General features: G+C 42.5%; 2 protein-coding genes across 9 annotated transcripts in view; both read left to right on the forward strand.

The window, feature by feature from the left end:
- Positions 1-3,306: 3,306 nt before the first annotated feature.
- LOC148823046 (brain and acute leukemia cytoplasmic protein) lies at positions 3,307-10,883 on the forward strand. Its single transcript, XM_088929005.1, has 3 exons — positions 3,307-3,702; positions 7,919-8,085; positions 9,486-10,883. Exons 1-3 carry the CDS (start codon positions 3,513-3,515, stop codon positions 9,591-9,593), a joined length of 465 nt encoding a protein of 154 aa, XP_088785131.1. The 5' UTR covers positions 3,307-3,512; the 3' UTR covers positions 9,594-10,883.
- Positions 10,884-19,900: 9,017 nt separating this feature from the next.
- Positions 19,901-23,210, forward strand: part of spire1a (spire-type actin nucleation factor 1a) — a 75,936-nt gene continuing 72,626 nt past the window's right edge. For all 8 annotated transcript variants that reach the window (XM_088928969.1, XM_088928971.1, XM_088928972.1 and 5 more), the window contains exon 1: positions 19,901-20,373. In XM_088928969.1, coding sequence (XP_088785095.1) covers positions 20,034-20,373 — 340 coding nt within the window. In that variant the 5' untranslated portion in view covers positions 19,901-20,033. The remainder of the gene's footprint in view (positions 20,374-23,210) is intronic.

The raw sequence follows: 23,210 nt of genomic DNA on the forward strand, positions 1-23,210 counted from the left end.
ATTTCTGTTCATTTAAAAGGGCTTCTCCATAAACATCTTTACACAATGTTTATTGACACCTGAAGAAGGCTCCACGGCCGAAACGTTGTGTTCTCTTTCTTCTTTTTTTCAGCATGGAATAAACCTGTTACTTGTTCCTTTGCAGCCTACGCATGCTGACGCAGCTCCCCACCTGAATCTTTACACAATTATACACTTATGTTAAAATATTTTCTAAATCACTTCTTAGTGCCTGAATAATCAAACAAATACCTAAAATGTTTGCTTGCTCTCTTCAAAGCCCTTCACAAATGTCATATAAAACATCTGTTTAACATAGTTGCATCTTGTTGCTATTATGCGGTCTCAAATCAATGTCACCTGAGTGTTGTTGTTGACCCTGTAAGGTTTTGCTTTTGTGTTCTCTCTCAGACACACACAGACCGAAAAAATATCACGCGGTAGGTTTGAGTCAACAATGCCCATTTAATTAACCTTTGTTGAATGAGGGTCATGGAAAGAAAAACGAGCATTTTACAGAGTGGTTCCAGATATGTACAGTATTCAGATGTGGATGACAAGCCTTTTTGAGCATTTTGTGCCGCCGATCAATGGAGGATTGAGACTAGTTCGTCTCTTGTTTTCTAAACGGAAGACAAGACTGCCATCGTATCGGACAGTTTTGAATGATCTATTTTGGCCACGTCAAACGCCAAAAATAAAAAATATTCACAGGAAGTCGTGAAGCCTTGGCTGGCACAACTGAGTACCCAACCTGCAACCTCTGTCAAATAACATCCCTAAAGCTCATCTTTTAAGACTGGAGCGCTTGAAGGTCTATAACGATGTTTTCCAGCACATTTTCAAAGATGCAAACTTAAAACGTGGTTGGGGGAAGCTCTTCCTCACATTGCATCGCCTACGGAGCAAATGATAACCAACAGCAAATGCAATAGGGACCTTTACATAACATGGTTTTCATCTAATAATGTCAGCTACTACTATAGCAACCAGCAGACTGAGCACACCAAATTAATGTATAACCGGGGGGTCTGTTAGAGCAGGTTAGTCTCGGAGGGATGATAGCACAGCTGTAATAGGAAATAGGTTTGTAAGAATGGTGAGAAAAAGAGAAGGTAATCTGTCCCATTGAGCGAAGTTTAAAAGTAAGATTTTGCTTTATGGCACGTTAATGCTTGCTGATCATTTCCAGCTTGTCTGATTTTGAGAAGGTGTGCATATTACCCCTATCTTAGAGCGTCTGTTTGCCAACAACCTGCGACGGGGTTACGTTGCAGTTCAGAGCTGAATGAGGAATAAGCAGCAGGAGATCATAAAAAAGAAACGGCCTTGTAAAGGCAAGTGGATAACACACTGTTGACATTGAAGTAAGTTAAATATTTAAATATTAGTATCTGCACACTACCAACTGTGCCTGTGTGTCTCATTTGAGCTACCTGGAAAGGCACATAGTCAATGCAGAGAGAAACTGCTACTCCAAAATAAGGAACATCTGGGGATGATGATTTCTTTTTTCCTTGCTTCTTGGTCTGTTCCAATGCCATCTCGGTACTGGTAATTCAAACAGCTATTACTCCGACCTAGTAAGGGATTGTAAATATCTTTTTTTTGTAGAACATGGACTGCACTAGCATTGCTGAAAAGAGGTTGTATCTCACCTGCTGAGAGAGAAGTCACAAGGATGTTCTTAATTGGCTTGTAGCTTTTCACAGTGAAAAGTGCCATCTGTCTGCTGCAAAAAAGCACGACACTGAGAGAGCAGTTTCTTCTTTATTAAAACAGCCAGTTTCCAACACGGGTGAATGAATTTCACTGTTTCACACTGGAGTGGCACAGTGGTTAGCATTGCTGCCTCACAGTGCTGGAGTCCTGGGTTCAGTCCTGGACCTGAGGGGTGCTGTCTGTGTGGAGTTTGTATGGTCTACCTTTATTCATGTGGGTTTCCTTCCACAGTCCAAAAACAGACTGGTGGGAGAATTGGTTTCTAGGAAAATTGGCCCCGGTGTATGTGTGTGTTTCCATACCTGTGTGTACCCTGCCATGGACTGGTGTCCTATCCAGGGTGTATCCTGCCTTGTGCCTGTTGCTTTCTGGCTCTCCTGCAATGTTGAATTCGATGAAGTGCTCAGATAATGGACGTTTGGTATAAAGATATACTGGGAGAACGTCTGTATGAAGCTTTTCATGCCACTCTGCAACATTTTTGAGACGTAAATATTCTGGCAAAGCTTAAGGATTTCACACCAAATGCAAAAGCGCACTCTGTGATGGACTTCGCTCTTTCTTGTGTGGTAACTTTAACCCAGAGCCTCCCCTCTCACCCTTGCAGTACTTCAGTGCTCAAAAGGTGCCAGCAGTAATCTTCAGAAGAACCGCAGATGAGAGCAGCTTCTTTCTATCTCTCTTGCTCTAGACACTTCTGGAAACAAGCATGCCTCTCTCTCCCCTTGTGAAAACTCAAAATAGTCAAACACAGGGCTCTGAGGCAATAAGAGGTAACAACCATGCAGGACAAACTGTGTGAAGCACCTTTAGCTTGGTTGTGTCAGTAAGTGCTGCACTGAAGACTTCATGGACTCCTCACCTTCCATCCATTTCTAGAAAGCTACTTATTCCTGGGGACAGTCATGACATCCTGGAGCCTGTGCTGGGAGTGGAGAGATTATGTCCCTGTTGGGATACCAGTCCATTGGAAAAGTGCAAATACACCCGCAGAGAATTTAGGGAGACCACTTTAGCTAGGAAGAACATGCAAAAGGCATCACGTCAGAATCAAACCTGGCACCTACGAGCTCTTCGGCAGAAGCGTTTAATACCCTATTACTTTACATTACAGTTAAGGGCTCTCCACTGAAGACTGTGCGCTTTTTAGCTATGTAAATAATTTACCGACTGTGGTTTAGCGTCCATCCCAATCTTGTGAAACACTCCAGTGATTTTTATACTGTACGTCGTGGAGACGCGGCACTGCTAGAGCAAGCTTCAAAGAGTCGTGTTTCCTCCCCCCCCCTTATGGAAAACAGAAAGCAAAAAAGGACAACTCTGTGGTTTGATCATCGACAAATAAATTCATTTTCAGAACAGTTTGCCGGTGGTACGTGCATACCTGGACAAATACGAGAGGTTAAGAGGAGAGAGGGGAGAGTAGGGGCTTCTGCAGATGAAAACAAATAACAGACAGACCCCACCACCCCCCAACTCCCCACTCCTCACACTTGTTAACCCGGTTCATGTCGGTTTTTCAATAGTATTTTGTGCGCACGAAATGACGTCAACAACCCTATATTACCAAGTCCAGCAAAACCCGTTCAGCTCAGGAAGGAGGCGCCGTGCGCGGAAGCTAGTCAGAATCTTCACAGCTATACGACGAAGGATGCTGGGACGCAGGGGACGGTGACACACCATACCGGTAACGACTAATTATGTGCGGTGCGTGTAGTCTCACGGTCTGTCGGGAAACCAGCAGCACGCAGAGGGATTTCGGCATCCGCGGATAATCGGCCAGCAGCAGGATGGGCTGCGGAGGCAGCAAGGCTGATGCCATTGAGCCCAGGTACTACGAGAGCTGGACGAGGGAGACAGAATCGACATGGCTCACCAACACCGACACCGAGACCCCCCTGCCCGGGGTTATCAGCAATAATCACGGCGCCCCAGAAAGTGCTGTTCCCAGCATGAAGGATAGTGCCACGATGTATGCGGGTCAGTATCTGTTTTTTTCCCGTGTTCTCCTCTCCCGTTCGCTCGCTATGTACAGGTTGAAAACACGAAAACAAAAGCCCGTTGAAATGCAAGTCTTGTTCTAACTAGACTCTGCAGAAAAAAAAAAACCAGTATGAAGATATAGTTTCTTTACCCGTTGTTCTCGGTTTTGTTTTACTTCCTTCTGTTATTTTATTGTTTTCAGCATTCGCCTCGTAACTATTTGCATTTCAGATTTGGTTACGGCAGGCTGACCTTCTTATGATTTATTTTCTGTGCTCATGCCGGACATTATTATTGAGTTATTCCAATAAAGCTATTCTATGACTTAGATTTACCTGTAACTGCTACGTATGTTTCATCCCATACCGCTTGTCGGTTCAAGTGTAAAGACTGAAGAGGGTAGTTAGGGTTAGATGCGATGCCTGTACCCATTTAACGTTGCGTGATGACGCATTAGAAAGTTACATTGCACATAACAACACATAAGAAAGTTACAATTTACTACCACCCAGAGATCCCTTGGTGACGTATCTATAGATTAAATTTTTGTTAAGGGAAATATTTTTTTGGGGGGGATTATCAATGATTATTTTTTGGCTATAGTTCAGCTTCCTTATTAAGTAACTGCAGTGGCTCGTTCAACGTTCCGTTATCTTTTCTGTTAAATAGACATTTCATTGCCACAGAAACTTGTTGTCGGGGACAGAACAGTATCTAAAGGCCTAGATTGTTTCAGTCTTTCCTTAGTGATCTGGTCATGTTTCTGCACTGCCTGTTTTGATTTTTTTAAGCACGGCATAATCCATTAAGTGGATTAGGCATTTTCAATTTTATTATTGGAAGCAATATGCTTACAGAATTTAGAGGCATCATCTATAATCTTACCTGAGTGTAGGGGTATTATCTGGAAAACAGAAAGTATAGGATCTTCAGGTAACAAGTAATTTACCCTTCTCAATTACAGATCACTGGATCTTTCTAGAATTCTTATGTAGCAGGCCTTTGTATTTCCTATTGAGAAGAACTGTGATGTAATTGTCTCAGAACTGTATGAGGGTGTGATGCTGCAGTTCAGTGAAGATACAGAGCAAAGTTTTCATGTAAATTAGGAGAGCAGGTTTCAGAGAAGAGCCAATTGGTGTTCTGGAGAGTATTTTTCCATCAGCTGCAAGAATACATGCTTACAGACACAGAAGCTTATTCTTTCAGGATATAAATTTATAAGCATGTATATTAAATCAAGAAGTGGTCATGATAAAAGTGTATAATGAACCAGCAAGATCTCATGTAGAATGATGCGTACAATTCTGGTCACCGTGTGTATATATATAAAAAAAAACATTGTTATGCTGGAATCTGTCCAGAGTCGAGCAACCAGATGCATTCTGGGACTTAAAGGAATGTCCTACACCGACAAGCCAAAAAAAACAAACCTTTTTAGTCTTGGACAGAGAAGACCTAATTGAAGTATTCAAAATACTCAAAGGCTGTGACAGTCAATTCAGATCTTGAAAAAACAAGCAGTGAAACACAAACCAGAGGACAGGCGTGGAAACTACAGGGAAGCACATTTACAACCGAGGACAGGAGGCACATCTGCACGCAAAGAGTTGTGGACTTACTGTATGGAACAAGCTACTTAGTGATGTCATTTGTGCATGTCCCTGTAAAGCATGTGATGATAACATATTGTGTAGCAGTTATAAAGAGATTGTGAAGTCATTATGCAGCAACATTCAAATAAAGCCTGGCCAAACTTTTCTCAAGTTCTCGTTTTCTTTGTTTTAATTATCTTAAAATGGAAATCATCTCCAAATGCTTAACTGCCAGTGTAACAGTATATGCAAAGAAAAGACTAGACTCTAGAACCTTTTAGATTATTATTTTGGTTTGTGTTTCCCCTTGAAAATAAAAATAGACTCTTTCTATACTACAGAAAACCCAACAGCTATTTTTTCCAAGCGGCGTCATCTGGCATAGTTCCCATTTCTGATCTCAAGCTGTGCTCAAAATACCCCTTCCCTATTGCTCAGAAACAGTTCGGTCATTAAAGCAGATTGAAAATGTGAAATTATCCCCAAGGGGATGCCACTGAAAGCTATGTAGTACCTGCTTTTCTTGTTTAAATATTGTTGCTGTGTCCTGGCATTATTGAAACAATCACAGCTAATGTTCTGTTAATAGTTTACAAAACAAAATCTGCTAAAGAAAGAGGAAGCATAAGCACATGGTGCTAACATCAGCTTATAAAGCCAAGACAAGAGCTCTCTTGCTTTTTCCTTTCAATATAGAGAATGAGTGGCAATTAGAAAAAGGGTTTTACACAGTCAATAATTAACCACTATGAGCTGCTTTATAGATTTACATTTTTATATCTTTGCTTTCCAATAAGCCCTTTTGATTGGCTTTGTATGGGAAAGTGATATAACACCCATGTTGATCGTGATTACTGAGTCTTCTGTAGGGCTTCTGTCGTGCCTTCTGTTTAAATTTAATTTTTACAATCACTGGATCTGGATCACTGCAGCACAATTCCGAAGTCTGTAATGTGCATTTGGTTCATATAATGTACCTTCCAGTGGTCTCATGTTAGCACAGCTATGAAATAAAAGCTTTAATGTCTCAGTGTTGCTCAGCTTATCTTCCACTTTATGGTCTTCCTGTCTGCCAGACTAATTAGTTTCCTCTAATTTGACATTGGACAAGATAGGGCTTGCTACAAACAAGTACTTAATATATGCATTTGTTTGATGAAGATTGGAGTGCTGTAATCCTTTATTGGTATATAATCTAAAGAACTAAACAGCTTTGGGTAGGTTCAGAAATCAGCAGTTGTCCTAATTAAGTCTCTGCGTCATCTTGTATCTCCCATCCTCTGTAAATAGCACTGACTGCCTGTGAAATTTAGAATGGATGTGAAGGTTATGCTTATGCATAAGGTGCCGAATATATATAGCTGCAGGAGTTAATGAATGAGTATAGCCCAACACTTACTGTGAGAGGTAGTACGTCAGGTATTACTGAGCCAAAGACCAGGCTCCACACAGTGGGTGATAGAGCCTTTCTGTGTGCAGCACCATGTCTGTAGAACACATTACACAACTCCATTGGAAACACTACAACTGTCTCATAGTCTTGTAGAAACATGTTCACTTGCTTAAAGACCCGTCTGTATACTAATGCTTCTAATGTGCAATTCAGCCTTACTGTTGGATTCACTAAAACAATTGGGTGTCCACTTTTCCACTTTCGCTTTTTGATTCTGTTATGTACTATGTGTGCAATTGTACAGATCTTAGGGTTTCTTGAAAAGAACTTGGAAATACAATTGTATCATTGTTTGGCAGAAAAAAAAAACTTTCACAAATGCTGTGTTTTGGGTAGAAAAAATAAAGAACAAAACTAGCGAACGACAGGATGAATCCAGCTCTTACATGCAGGTGCAGGTTTCAGCGGCCTGTCAAGAAATCTACATCCAGCATTCATACTCATGTGGAAAGAGACATGGTGTCTCCTTAAACGGAAGTCCTGTAAAGAGCTCGAGGAAAAGAAGGAGTCAGTTGCCAGTTTGTGTGACAGAACCGGTGCTTCGTCAGCGCACAGTGGTGAGGTCAATGAGGATATCTGTATGTTTTTTTCTTGCAAACTAAAGCCACATCATCCACTGTTACCGATTATGACTGGCTTGTGATAAGTCTGACTGCATAAGTCACCATATTCCACTGATAAAAAATGATTAAAGAGCTTACATGAGAAGTTCTGTTTTCTAAGTATATACATTTGAGGACTGCAGTGGGGCACAGTGGTTGGGGTACTACCCTCAGACCTGGAAGGTTGTGGGCTCAAATCCCAGGTGTGTTACTATTACTTACCCTTGAGCAAGTGTAGCAAAATTGAATTGTCCCTCTAAATAGAAATGACCTTCTTGTAGAATGGGTGTACATCTTGGTCTTTTTGGATAAAAGTGTCAGCTGGATTATTCTTTAGCATTTATATTAAGTGTTTTTCAGAGGTAGACTCAAGCTGGTAGCACGATACATAATAAAGAACAGCAAAGCACGTATGAATTAAAAGGATTTTGTTTGGGACAACTCAGAGAAGGATAGGGATGCAGTCATTTAAAAAAGGTTAGAAACTAGAACATTTTGATCGGAGAATATGAAAGGCTCGAGTGTCCTTGTAGTGTAACGTATTGTATTGTTCTGTCTTTAAGGCAAGGGAGACGAGGGAAGGCCAGCCCAGGGCTATGTGTCGGTGTCGTCGAGCTCTGCACACAAAGAGAAGAAGACTGTCAACACAAGCACACAGTGTGGGAAACAGCCCTTGTACACGACACCTGGCACAGACTCACAGAGGAGGGCTGCTTTTCATCGAGAGGAGGTAGGAGTTTTCATTTTCTGCTTATTTCGCTTGAGGCTCTTCATATTCTCATTTAAACAGTGTCCGAATGAAAAATGGAAAAGATTGTGCAGTCTCTTGCAATCAACGGGGACATTTGTCAATCTGCATAGTTTTAAGCAGAGAGATTGTATATCCCCTCATTGCCACAAACTGAAACTCCTTGATTCCACAACATGTTAAGGGACTACATTCCTTTTTTTATGCGGATTTGATTTTACCCACCTGATATTTGCAATCACAAATCACAGGCGATTCCCACGGCGTGTCTCACAGCTACAAACCCCATGACCGCACACGGGGGAGAACGAGGACGTGTAAGCAGACTCCTCCTCCACCCACCCCCACCTTCCAGACAATTGTTTTTTAACACCTCCCTCACCGACAGCACAGCTCCGTACTGGAGGTTCAGGGCTGACTGGAGGAGAAGCACGTCTCAGCCTGTTTGCTGTCTCTATGTGGCACTTCACTTCATTAAGGTCCCCCTCCAGGTTCTTCTTTGCAGCTGACAGCATCTCTCTGCTTCTGCTTCTCCAGCTGAGGCACTTGTTTGACCAGCTGTCTCCTTTACTCGTCTCTCTGCCCAGGCCCCACGAGGGGGGGCAGCAGGGCTATTTGGCCTGGGCCTCACCTCACAGGGGGGCCTCACCTCAGCCAAGGGTGCTTGGTCCTCCACTTCAACCCTTTGGCTGTGTTTCTTGACTTGAGTCGAATATGGAACTTTTACCATATACTGTAAATCTCTACGAAAGTCCACGGCTGTGAAAAACCGCCCCCCTTTCAGTGCCGAATCTGCCATTCTTCAGGGGTTTCAAAATGCCTGCTTTAATCATCCCATCATCCCATTCTTTGCATGAAAATATTTGTGACCCCTCTTTCCAAACAACGAGGGGGCCTCATCTGAGCTCTCGGAGGGCCTGCTTCTGCCCATTGTGCCGCTGTAGGTGCCTTTCGCAATGGGCCATTATCACCTGCATGCTGACCTGTTAGCTTGTGATCGAGCAGCCCGCAGTTCTTCCTTCAGCTCTTCTACTTGTGTCTTCATTACCTCTCGAGTTCCTTGCTGCTTTTCAGGTGGCAGGGACGCACTTTTTTAGCACATCAGTCCATTTATGGCACTCCTGCAGCAGTTCAATCCAGTCTTTATTTTTCTGCTTACTCTCCAAACTGAGGCGTCCCCCACCATAGCCAGGGACTTCTTCCTCCCGGCTGGATCCATCTGCATCAGTCTCATCTTTTTTCTTCTCTTCTGGGCTCACAAGGACCACAGGCCTCACCATCTTTAGGTCCACACCTTTGCATTGCTTCTAACCACATTTTCCCTCTGCTCTCCATACATGTTAACCGGCCGTTTTATTAAATTTCATTTTGTTTTCAACTAGATCAAACGGGAGTCAAAAAAGAGGTCATCCAAGGACGTCGCCGTTAATGTCTCCAGAGGTATTCAGCGCACCAGCAAAGGAGAAGTTCCAAAGAGCTGTGTGAAGTAAGAAAGCAGAGGGAGCGATGACAGCTGAAGAGCAGGCTCACTTCGGAAGCACAGCCCTGCAGGAGAGAAACGGCCGTGCTGGGAAAGTGGTAGAGGTGTTGACAGCCTCGCATTCAGAGTGGACTCAGAACAGGCACTTTCAGTATAGAGATACAGATATGGTTCGCGTATTTCAGAGTGGCCACTGCAAGACCTTTTTCAGTCCCTTTATGACAGCCAAGCACAAGCTGAACACCGGGGACAGGTGCAGGGACAGCAACAGCAACAATTAAGTGATGATAACTTTTAAATGATGACTTAGCTGTTTGCAAGCACAGCGCCTGTTTCTCTGGAGTACAATGTCTTTCCCTGAAGCTGAAGTTACTTTATAGGTACACACAAAACCTTATTTTGGAATGCAAACATAGCTTCTGAATTAAAAAAAGAGAAATAGCAGCACCCCCCCCATCAATATTTTAGGGGATTATAAAAGAGAGTATTTGTGTTTCTTGTTTGTTGACGTGAGTGGCTTTCACTCTCCTCCTCTTCTCCAGAGTAAAAAAAAAAGAATAATGAGAAATTAAAGAGAAAGCGCTTGTTGCACATGTATTATGATGGGGATGTTGTTTTCTGCCTCAAGTATTTGAAACGGGATTATTCTGCTGTGGTAATCCTTACAGACCCCCTCCAAGCGTGCTGGGACTATGTAGACACGTTGCACAAGACCATGCATGCCAGCTGTAGACAATGGCTGCCAGGAAGCTCCTGCCTGATCAACATGCCAAATGCTTTACTTGTCACATATTACAAACACTGCCTTTGAGTACATGATCTGTCATCTGACAACGACAACATCTGTGTGGTTTGTGACTGTACGACGAACTTAATCTGATCAATTCAGCAACACTGCTGCTTAATTTGTGTTAACGAACTCACTCCTTTGTGTTAAGTTTTGGTTTCAAACTGAAATTTCAGTCTGTGATCATTTCATGTCTCACAGCATCACGTCTTGGACATTTTTTCAGCTTCACAAAGATGTATGCAGTGCAATGGACATCATCACAGCTATCCGTGTTAATAAAGATTGGTGGTTGTGCATTGCACTAATAGCACTAACAAGTCAGTGTAAATGAACACTGCTGTATATAGTCATTTTGCCAATTTTACACAGCTAATTGATTTCAAATATTTCTTAAAACCACCTAATTACTGTTTTGGCACCCTCATTGTAGCTCCCTTTGTTGTTTTGAAAACAATTCAGTTATTTTAAAATGTCTTATAAATAAAGTCAATTCATCCTTATATCTGATAATCCCGTTCTAATTTATTTGGTCAAATTTCTGGCTGAAATATTTTTTTACTCAGTCACATGTGTTAAATGGGCAGCACAGAGCCTCAGTGGTCAGCATTACTGCCTCGCAGTGCTGAGGCTCTGGGCTTAATTCCAAGCCTGAGGTGCTGTCTGTGTGGAGTTTGTATGTTCTCCACATACTACCATAAGCTCCCCCCCCACAAGGACAAAGACATATTGGTAAGTTAACTGGCTTCTGGGAGAACTGGCTCTGGGGTGAGTGTGTGCGTGTGCGCGTGTGCGTGTACCCTGCCTTGTGCCTGTGGCTGGCCAACATGCACTCTAGCTCCTCTGCTACCCTGAAATGAATAAGCAAAATTATTTTTTTCTAATAAATATATGTTCAAAGCTCCCAAAAGGATCAATCTGCCTTTAAACCAGAAAGGTAGGTTTTCTAGGTAGGTTTTTGAGGATGATGCATCATTAAGGTAGTTCTGGGGACGGAATAATACGGCTTCAGATTCCTTCAAGATTTCTGTCTGCTGCCAAGAAGTGAGCAGATCATCCACGTATCACTATTGTTCGACTGACTTGTTGGTATCAGACATTTTATATTTACAAGACGACTGAGATAGTGATGGACTGGTTCATGTATTAAAATTCTGCTTCTAAAAAATATACAGTATACAGATATGTGTGGGTGGAGCATGTAAAAAAGATGAAAATATTTGCATTATTGCTTTCATGAACAAGCTTTGTTTTCAAATATAAACTACAATACAAAATGAAAATAACTGCACATTATCCATTGGTTATAGTAACATAAATGACGAATTCTTAAATCATGCCTGGAACATTTCATTTCTTCAATTTGGCTAACCTCAAACTGGTTTTAATTTCCTGATTAATATTTATTCCTTTATTAATGGTAGCTAAACTTAACTGGAACAACGATAACAGACAATGCAAATGAAGTGGAATTCTGCTGCCCTGCACAATCACATAATTTTGCTGATTCTTTATAAAATCCATTTTAACAGGGAGATGGATAATTACGAGCTTTTCTAGGATATAAAGGACTTGTTGGCACAGAGGAAAATCGCAGGCCTGTAGAACTGTCTGTGGATAAAAACTAATACGTTGGGTTTATTTTGAATATATTTTCTTACATACCCACTCGATATGAAATCGCCAGTTTCTTATTTCTCTAAGTCTCCAGTCACGATTGCAAACGCAGTAGCCGCACACAGGAGAGAATTAGGAAATGTAAAAAAAGAACTCCTCCCCCCGTCCGGCTCCGCCCACTTCCTAGCCGCTCGTCTATTACACGTCACAGGCTGCACAGCCCCGTCGTATTAGAGGATCAGCGACGATTGGAGGAGAAGAGCGTTCGTCACAAAGAGCCTTATAAATACCCGGAAAAACGTCATTGAGGCGACTAACCAATTGATGGCCGACACTTGCGGATTTCCGGTAACAGTCTGTCAGTGCTACGACCCAGGTTCGACGCGTGTCGGAAGTTCTTACTAAGTGAGCCCCTGAGCGGAAGTAATATTAAGATGGGCTAAATGATCTTTTCTTGTTTGAAGTTTTCTGACGAGTTTTTTAATATTCATTTTGATTCCCTTCGTAATGAGAATTTATTAAGACAGAAAGAGCAGGTCACGACAAGCATTCCCTCGCCTTTGTGGATTGTTTACTTTCGAAAGAGGCAGTTTTGGTTAATAAACACCCTTCTGTAGTTTACTACAATCCATTCAACACATCTGTAAGCATCTGGAGTGTGGAGTCATAGCGTATTTATGAAGTTGAATTTCTTGAAAATAATTGCAGGTCTAAAGAGTCGGAACAGAATGTACAACCAAACAAGAATCAAGACTCAATCCTATTTTTCTTTGTGCCGGTTGAAGTCAGTGGTGGAGCTTGAACCTGCCAAAATGGAGTACAAAAATGGCAGAGGATTGCTCCTTAAAGCAGTGACTCCCTTTGCTTCATCGAGCTGTGCTGTTGAGTGTTTCTGAAGATGTGAATTCCCAGGATATACTGCCTGTTTGTGGACAAGAATGGGATGATGATGATGGAGAGATGCGTTGAAAACAGTGGAATGTTATGGTTTTTAAATTTAAAATTGTCAACATTTAAGTTAAAAATCAGATAGATAATACTTTATTATTCCCATAGAGAAATTGATGATTTGCTGCCACTGCCACTCTGCAGATACATCAGGTTATGACAATATATCCAATGAAGTGTTTCTACCACTGGATGTTCCCTTTTCACTTGCAATCCCTTCAGTGTGGTGCAAACTGCTCTTTTAGCTTCTGAAGCAACATGATCAGCCTTTCAAGATGGGTGACTCATACCTGCTTTCCCCTGGCACTTCGTGATTGCTTAAAGCTCTGCAGGTACTGCTTTGGAATAAAAAAAAATTGTAGGTAAAAAGCTGTGTACTTTTCCCTCTGCAAGTAGAAGGTGCACAATGGCCAGACATAACTGCTTGATACACTAAGCATATTGTAATTTTGAGATGTGGAGAACGTGAAGTAGTTTTAAAACTCCTTTTTAATCAGAAAGGGGACAAATACTGCATACTGGATTAATAGAAAACTTAAACTGCTCATAACATAAGGCATAAAATGATGTGTTCGAATTTGAAGAAAGCTGATTAAAACATCTTTCACGTAAAGCACTTCCTACTTTTAGCCTAAAAAAGGATATTTCCATCCATTCTTATTTGCAATAAGCACATATTTAAGTTGCTGTTTAACTTTGCTGTTGCAAGATGGCTGTCATATTCCTCTCCAGGTGATGCAATACCTTTCAGTGTACCGATGGCACAGTTAGAACATCATTCGAAAAGTGCTTTGTGATTCTTTAGTGATGAACAGGACTGTTGTGCCTTGATCTTAGACTTGTGCATGATGTTTACTCTGTATGTTCTCTGCCTAGTGGAATTAACTTAACAAGTTAATATCTTTTTACGAACTGCAGATGCATTAACATTTAATTGTTATCATTATCATCATCATCTTCATCATCTTTATTATTATGTTACAGTTCATCAAAAGGATTCAATGAAATCTGAGCTAATGTATGTTCATATCTGAGTTTTTGTTTTCACCATGGCTCTGCTTAAACAAGATGATGTCAATCGTCAGTGAACTTTTGAGGAGTTTCAGAGAGCTTTTGTTTCTTTCCTCATTTAAAATTGGTTACCTAGCTACTGGACTAACACGAGTCAACATTTTCACAGCAAGTACCACTTGAAATTTAAAGCTAAAACTGACAGCACTGTTAGTTAAAACAATTGCTAGGCATCATCCTTTCATCTGGCAGTTGAAGGGCACACGCAGAGATATCAATCAGTATTCCACACAGATCACAGATGAGCATTAGCCGAATTCATGAAAAAGAAGTTGTGCTGGTTGGTTTTACACACACTTTTTCCATTTCTTATAAAATGTGGTTGTTCGATATTTTGCCATGAATGTTTCAGCTGAAATGAAACCAGTAAAACCTGCAAAGATTTGATCTAATTGATTTTGGCCACTGTTTCCTTTGAGAAAAATGCTGATATACTGTAATACTTCCAGATGTGACAGTGTGATGAAAAGGCTAAAGTTGTTGGATCATCTATTCCATGGGACTTTAAAGCTGTTCACTGACAATGTCCCCCATCACAGATCTGAATCATTTAGAAGAATGTTAACCATTGTTTCTTAATTCTCTCTCCTGTTTTACCCACACATGTACCAGTGGAACATAAGAGGGTGTCACAGTGGTCAGCATTGCTGCTTCACAGCGCTGGGGCCCTGGGTTCAATTTCTGGGCTGCTGTCTGTGTGGAGTTTGTATGTTCTGACTGTGCTCACATGGGTTTCCTCCAGGTTTTCTGGTTTCCTCCCACAGCCCAGAGATATACTGGTGGCTTAATTGGCTTCTGGTAAAACTGGCCCTGGTGTGAGCGTGTGTGTCTGTCCTGTGATTGACTAGTCATGTCCAGGGGTATGTCTTGCACTGGGACCTGTTGCTTGCTGGGATAGGCTCCGGCTCCCCTGTGATCCGGTATTGGATAAAGTGGTTAGAAAATGGATGAACCTAAAAAAGGTTAATGAGAGGGACCCAGTATTGTTTCATTAGTCTAGGGGAACATCAGGACCCATATTGAACAGGATGAGGGGGCTGACTATCACCACCCAATTCCCCAGTCTGGAAATCAAACCCAGGACCCAAGAACAGTGAGACGGCATCATTAACTGCCACACTAATAAAAAAATCAGCAATATCTAAATACATGTATATATATATATTGGTATAACAAGGAGTTTTGGTGACCTGCCAAAATCATAAATTTATAGTGTACTCATATTTGTTTAAAATATAAAATATGAGTAAAAGTCAGTAATAAATTACCCAGTACACATTTCCATTTTCAGTTGACTTATCTTTTCAAATAAAGGTTTTGAACTAAATTACAAGGCTGTCCTCTTTTTATAACACTGATGTAACAAGACAAAATTCATGAGACCAATTCCCAGTGAAGACCCCCCTCTCTCCGGACTCCCACTCAAAGGTTCATGGACTAATGGAGGTTTGCCTCTCCTCCCTCACACTGCACCCTGGTCTTACCCCTCAAACTAAGGATATTCAAAGCATCACCTAGTAGCCCCAACACAGCTCTTACATCTCTGCTGTGTTGCGTCCTCAGACTGCAGGCGTTTCATGCTGTTTCTTAGCTTGGTACATTCCCAACCAGTGTGATCACAGCAGGTGTCTGTGTCATACCGAGACAGCACAGATGGGGGCCTGTCACTCTGTGGCCATCGCGCGGGTTTACCTTGTGAGGCGTACGCTGGTGGCTGTCAGGGTGTATAACGCTGCCCTAGGCTAGGACTGTTAGCCCTTCATTTGCTCGTCTATGGACAGCATGTTGCTCCATTGTACTTTTTGGACAATCAATCTGTATAAACCTATGCACATTTTGCACATATTTTATTGTTTTTACAGTGACTATGATCATCATATTTTGCACACACCTATGTATTTATTTTTAGTTATTTATTTTGTATAGCTTTTCGTCTATTCTGATGTCTGTTTTTGCTTGTCTTGGGCTGGGCTGCTGTAACACATCAATTTCCCTCCGGGATCAATAAAGTCTTATCTATCTATCTATCTCTATCTACTCACAGGCGCCGCCGAGACTGTGGAACTGCAGATTGAGTGGAAGTGCATTTCAAACTGTGCACTTCTTGACCTGAGGGGTGGTGGGTGAGGGTGTGGAGAAGGAAGTCGATTACCTGGGTTCTTTCCATGAACAGTGGGATGAGCTCCTCCGGTCAGTTGACTGCTAACAACCACACATGCTACATGGCCTGCATGGCCTCCATTTGTAATCTTTCTCATGTTCCTAAATCAAAGGTTGACCTACCAAGTACAAATTATGAGCACAATAACTGATGGGATGATGATGGTTGGTTGTTCTGTAGAGATTTTCCATCCCTAGGAAACCCACTGAGTACTGGGTTTGTATTTTGTAGTTTTTAGGTGGATTATATGGTTTTTAGACAAAGTACAGTGCAATTTTAATCCAGGGTAAAATACATGTGGGTTTTATTGATATAAATGTAGAAATATAAATATTGTATACATATCACTAAAGTATTATTTATTAATGTTTTAATAGAGGATTCTGCTGCTTTATGTTGATTTTTTTTAAAATGGAAAACTCTTGGGATTTGTTCAGGGTAACACTTGATTTTGATTTAAAAAAGGCCTCAATGATTAGAATTTTCTTTTAAGTACATCTAGACATTTTTTTTTAAGGAAGACCTTCAATATTAAAAAGGCGAGGAAGCCACTGGGCCCATCGAGCCCATTTAGGTTCTAGTAATTTATGGATTAGATAAAACCCATTCATAATAAAATAAGTCCCCTTCAGCCACTTCTTGACAGAATCTGGGGTATCCTCCTTGACGTGTTTTTCAAATTTTAGCGAGGATTTAAATAATTATGCTGTGTTTTCTTCCAGAGTTCAAAACACATTCTTTAGCCACATGGCACACAAGTCAGCGTACTTAGCACTTGGAACCCCGAGCTCAGACCACAGTTCCCTTGATTGAAAACTACAGGGTCTTCCAGTCATATAGTTTTATTCCAGCAGAGGGCGCACTAAAGCCTGTAGTGAACCCGGAGAAGAGGTAGAAGACGGGCTAGCTAGAAGGTGTAAATAAAGAAACTAAACAGTGCTGTTTAAAAGTGTCACTTTTAGGTCTGGTCTATTTTTTCTTGCGCTGGTCCATGTCTCCGTGTTTTCTAGTCTCACTGCATTTTAAATGCACTAGATTTTGTGACGTTCCGCATTAAATTTCTCATAGAATTGGGAATCATGTCAAGGAATCAGAACAACAATCTTTAATTGACCATATTTTTCTTTTTATTGCTACTGTAATATTTACAATTTAGAAGTAAATATTTAGAAGTAAATAAGTAAAGTAAATGATTAAATTTTCTTTGTTGAGGCTAAAAATGTCTCCATTCATTCAAAGAACATTGAAGCAAAGGCTCAATTCATTTAAACTAACGAATTAGCAAGGAAGACGCATACCAAGAATCAGTGTTCAGAGGTCACAAATGTAAAGGAATAGTATTCTGATAAATGAATATCTTAGTTTAGATGTGACTGCAGAGAAATCCAATCACTGAACCAGTTTTAAGAATCGCTTTATTTTTAGGGGTCTGGGGCAAGTCAGATTACTCACTTACATAGGGACAATTTAGTGGTGCTATTAAATTTGGAAAGCCTGCATTTGGAATGTGGGAGAAAACTAGATCGACTAATGAAAAGCCATGGAAACCTGGAGAGAGCATGCAGACTCCACACAGAAGGTGGGTCAGGTTGGAGTTGAACTCAGAGCTCAGCCCTGGTCCCGTAGGGTCATAATACAGTTAATCCACCTTACAGAACCTCCTATCCACTCTATTACGTGGTTTGGCTGCAAGCAGCTCTTTAAAAAAAAATAGGGGCAGTGCGATGGCTCTGTGGCTAAGGATCTGCGCCTGTGGCTGGAAGGCTGCCAGTTCATATCCCGCGGTCGGCAGAGGAATCCTACTCCATTGGGCCCCTGAGCAAGGCCCTTAACCCCAGCTGCTCCAGGGGCGCCGTATACATGGCTGACCCTGCGCTCTGACCCCAGGCTTCTCTCCCTGTCTGTGTGTCTCATGGAGAGCAAGTTGGGGTCTGCGAAAAGACAAATTCCTAATACAATTGTATATGGCCAATAAAGGGATCTTAATTTTTTGCTCATTATCAGGATCAACACGGCAATAGTGCTGATCAGCTGGAAGTTGAGTATTCCTGTTCCAATGGCCCACATTTTCTACTGGAAGGGTGGATATGCATGGTGCTGGAGACCTCAAACCACAGGTCACCCCTTAAATGAATAATCTGGAAAAACTCAGAACACCTGAGTTTTGTACAGTTACCATCCCGTTAATTTGATTTGGTTAAATCAGAAATTGAGTAACTGCGATCCCTGAGGGTAAAAGGGTATTGGTAATGTCATTTTAAGTGATCTCTGAACTGCTGAAATGAACGGATTTCCTGCTCCAGTCACAATTGTTCTAAGTTTTAAAAAAAACTAGGAGCAATCCATAATACCTACTGGGCAGTGCGTCTCCAGGACCAGAACTGGCCATCCCTGGTCTACTCTGCCTCTCACAAACATGGGCTCTTGTCACAGCTCCTTCTTGTGCTCTGGAAGTTCCCACTGCACACTGCACAAGGCCAGATGTGATTAGGTGTAGGGTAATCACTAGTATGAGAAAGAGCTGCTATTGTTTCATTTGATCATGGGTGAGAAGTCCTAGGACTAGAGTACCCTGTGTCTTCCACTGTTTGTTTCAAATGACCCCTTACCCACGATGATAAACTGATATCTCACTTGAACTTCTTGATTGCCGACACCATTTCAGCCTCTTACTGCACTATTTCTACTTGGGTTTCAGAACTGCTTTTCTGCAGGTCTGTCATTGTGAAGAAGCTTCAGGATCATCTGTTCTGTTCAATCTATTCACTCCTCAACCGGCTCGTTAAGTCATTACTGCCAAGCTGCTGCTACTGTTCTGTCAAGCAACTCTTAAATTGGGAAAGACTATCAAAAACTCCACCAGAAAAACAGGTATGCGCTGTGCAGTGGTCCAATTACCTTTGTTACCTGGATAAGGGCTGGTGTGAAACTTAGAGATTGATTCGGGGTCTATACTTATTCCTAACTCCATTCAATTCCTTAAAAAAAAACTTAAACAGCTAGAGATCACCTAGCCTAGCCCTTTAAGAACTGAGCTGGAGTGACTATTCAGAAGACACAGGAGTACTTCAAGAACTGATTTGAGAACCACTATTTTTGCAAAAACAGCCTGGCAAATCAGGCGCTGTGAGTACAAGTTAAGACTGGGGCACCTCTGATGTGGAGTTTGAATGTTCTCCCCTAGATCACTTGATTTTCCCTTGGTGCTCCGGTTTCCTCTCAGACACACGATGGCTAAGTTAACTGGTGTCTCTACAACTGCCCGTGTGTCCGTGACTTGCGTCGCCCTGTCGAGACTGCTGTCCCGCCTTGCGACGCTTGTTTTCTGCGCAGGGTGCCGGCCGACTGGACCCCTTCCGAGCGGCTTCCCGACGGTGGACGGGTGGGAAAAGGGAGACTTGGGAGTCCAAAACGAAAACGCGCTCCATTATCTCCCCGCGCTCATAAAGATTTTTTTTTCTAGCAATTGTATACCGAGCGCTTGCATCTTCACATAAAGCGACATTTCACATACTTTAAAGACATCGCTTACTTAAAAAAACACGCGTCCCTAAGATAACAACAGCCTTCTCCCGCACGACGTCGTCTCAGCACAACCTGTCCGCGTCGTGATTGATGACGCCTGAAGCTCGGAGCGCTAGGCTGGGAACCCGTCTGGTTTTGGGACCATGCGACTAACTTTCGTCATATGACTGAAACCCATAAGAAACCGCTGGAAGGGGGGAAGAAACGAGCCATTCAATGGAATTACTGTGGGAGGGCAGAGATTTAGCACGGCTCTCGATGACTTAAGGGTCTGAGCTCTTCCGTATATCGCATCCCTCGCTGCGCAGTGTCGAACCTCTCCCTGTGGATATAATGAGAGGATGGCCGAGAGGCGAGGCGCTGACAAGGGAGGGCTGACCGCGGGGGCGCTTCGGCAGCCGGGCAGTGATGAGCAGACTTCTGGGGATGTAAACATGGAAGGCAGCGATGGTGCCGACGAGCTGTCTCTGGAGGAGATTCTGATGCTCTACAGCCAGCCGATCAACGAGGAGCAGGCGTGGGCCGTTTGTTACCAGTGCTGCCGGACCCTGGCTCAGGGGTTTCGGGGGAGCAGCGCCGGGGCTCCGGTGGAGGGGCGAGCCCGGAGGATTGAGGGAGCTGCTGATGTCCGAATCTGCAAAGACGGAGCCGTGAGGCTGCACCACAGGCAGGGAGGCTCAGGTAAACCTCTCTTCCTAAGCGTCATCCTTCGTGTTATTGATGTTGCTCAAAACCCTGAGCTGGGGTGAAAAAATACCTCGTCATAGTTACACCTTGGCTGTTACTGTTTAGGTCGGTGCCCGTGAGATGCATTTAATCATCTTCTGTGGTTTGGATTGAGAGGAATATTGTGAATACCGCCACGTTTCTGTACATGAAACTGGATCGTGCAATGATTAGATAATTGCAATGCACTTCGGTGCTTATAACACCCACACCACTCCTTAGATTGGCCCCGAGTTGAATTGAAAGGCTCTCGAAATTTTGGAAATGAATGTATTTCGGGGATACCGCAGCGCCTTATAGGTGCAGCCATTGTTCCCGTGCGGGGTGTTTAATTACAACAACAGTGCTGAAATTTCCAGCCGCCGCGAGTTCTCACGTGTTGGACCCCGTTTCTATAGAAGCCGAGAATCAACCCAAATAATTAACTTACACAGTTACGCAACACGAGCAAAGCTGGAGTTGGCCCAAAAGCGGTTCCGGTTGAGGAAAAAAGCCAAACCATAGAACCCCCCCCCCCCTTATTTTTATCATGCATGTCATTTCAGCTCCTAAAAATAGAAAGACGCTTTATCCAATTTACACCCCTCTAGAGCCACCGGAGCATTTAGAGATAAGACATGATAAAATGAAAAGCTTTCGTGTGATTTTTCGAAGATGGACTCTAACCAGCTAGTCCCGAACGGGCCGGTTGTGGTGGGCGGGTGGGTGGCGGAGGTGTCGGTGGTGGTCCAGGCGTAAACAATGGGACCACGTGACCGACCCAGCTGGGGTCACCTCGCACGTTGAGACAAAGGGTCCAATCATCATTGTTCTTCGAGGGTGAGAGTGTAAAGTCGCTGTTACGGTGTTTTAACCGGTGTTCGGTGTATTCTTGGAGTTGAGTTTGCCGTCATGAAGGAAGTATAAAAGTAAAACTCCATCGTCCGTGTTTGTATAGTGTAGCTTTATAAGAACAAGGGGTGTGAGAGTATATATATATTAAAGATTATTGTCCCTCGAGTCAAATTTAATATTTGACACCCATGAGCATCACGAGCTTTTTAATGAATAAAACCACACGCTTCCCAGGCGTTGTCTTTCGTGTTTAGGTCCCGTATCTCAGTTCAATTAAAATTTCATTACAATAAAAACATGTCCCGTTCCAACATACTGGGAAAACCATTTAAGTCTGTTGACGGGGATTTAACCATAAATGCTTAAGTATTTCATTAGTTTTGTTTTGGTCTCGTTGTTGATTTTCCTTATTATGCCAAACGTATTTCTCGAAGGCGTGAGGCTTACTTGCTTCACAACGGTCCTATTCATCACTCATGTATTGTCTGCCGGTATGTAAAAAAACATGACAGTAAAAAAGCTGACAGCAGTATCCCCCCCCCCCTAAAACGTCACGTTATTTGAAGAAAGGAAAAACAAACCTATTATTTACAGAGGTTTCGCATCCCTACGCCCTAGCGTCTTGAAAATCAGCCTCGGGTGTAGTTTTAGGTTTTGAAAGTACAATATTAATTTGAGCAGATGTCATACCTTGTGATGTTTAAAGCCGTCACGCCTTATTATGTTATAATTGCTGTTGAGCAGGTTTGGCTGATGTCATGTGCAGTAGAAGAAAAACCACAGAATGTGGTAGTTTCTCCCCCAGCCACATTCCGAGACAGTGTTGTGTAAGGAAAATGGTTAAGAGATATATTTCGGAAAACGGGCAGTCCAGTTTTTTGTTTTACCATCGCGCTATGAGAGAGAGCAGTCATGCCGTATATGCGCTTGTCAGCTGATGGTACATACAGGTTTCTGTCCAGCTAGACACGGCTGTTTTTGAATTCTTTTACTTTGTGCTTTTAGTGCAACACGGATTTAGAATCCAAGTACTGCCGATGTAAACCGGTATGAAAACGTGCTGCGAATCATGTGTTTGGTCTGCGTTACCTGCATCTAACTGCCTACTGCATCACCGAGCCAGTGATGGACTTCAAGGAAATGTCATTGCGTACAGCACTTGTATCAGCAGTGATGGTGTTTTTCACAAGCCACAGTAGTCTGCATAGTTCATGAATACCGGACAGTGTATTAAAGACGGAGTTAAGAAGCTGAACGCATGCTTGGACTGCTTGTCTAAATGTGTTTCCGTGCACTGTAATTGTGCTGTGAACTTCATGTGCATCTTCCTTCCCCTTCAGTGCTCAGCAAAAGAAATGACAGTCAGCTTTCTAAGAACCGGTCCTTGTCAGTGCTTTCTGAGGACACAAGGCTGGACAGTGTTGCTTGCTGGCCCTGTTGTTGTTGCAGCTGTTCTTGGGCGCAGTGCCAGTCCACTTCAAGCACCTTTTAATTTAATGTGGAATGATGTATTGGTGATTCAATTAATGTAAAAAAAAAGATACTTAGTGGTGCAGTAGACAGTTCATGTTTTAATGCTGCTTAGGAGGCTGACTGGGATCTCATCACTTTCATAATTAACACTTTCATGTCCAGCCAGTGGTGGCTGAGAGTCCAGTTGAATCCTGATAGCTTTGTTTTTTTATGAGTTGAGGCGTTGGGTCTCTGTTCTATGCAAAGCTGTAGGAAATGCACCATTAGTTAGTTTTATCCTAGCACTGATGCAGGGGTGTAACTGTTTCCAACGATGCTTGCTCTCCTTTAGTCCTCTTCTCCTCTCCTCTGAGGGTGATCAGTACCTGCCTTTTACACATTCAAATGTAAAGAAGATGGTGACAAGACACTATATGCACCTACAGTGCAGTGTGGTTCATATGGTTTATTGCAGTTTCCTTACTGACGAATGGCTGTGAGCCACT

Source organism: Atractosteus spatula, chromosome 12 (assembly GCF_055471065.1).
Source record: "Atractosteus spatula isolate fAtrSpa1 chromosome 12, fAtrSpa1.hap1, whole genome shotgun sequence".
Lineage (NCBI taxonomy): Eukaryota > Metazoa > Chordata > Actinopteri > Semionotiformes > Lepisosteidae > Atractosteus > Atractosteus spatula.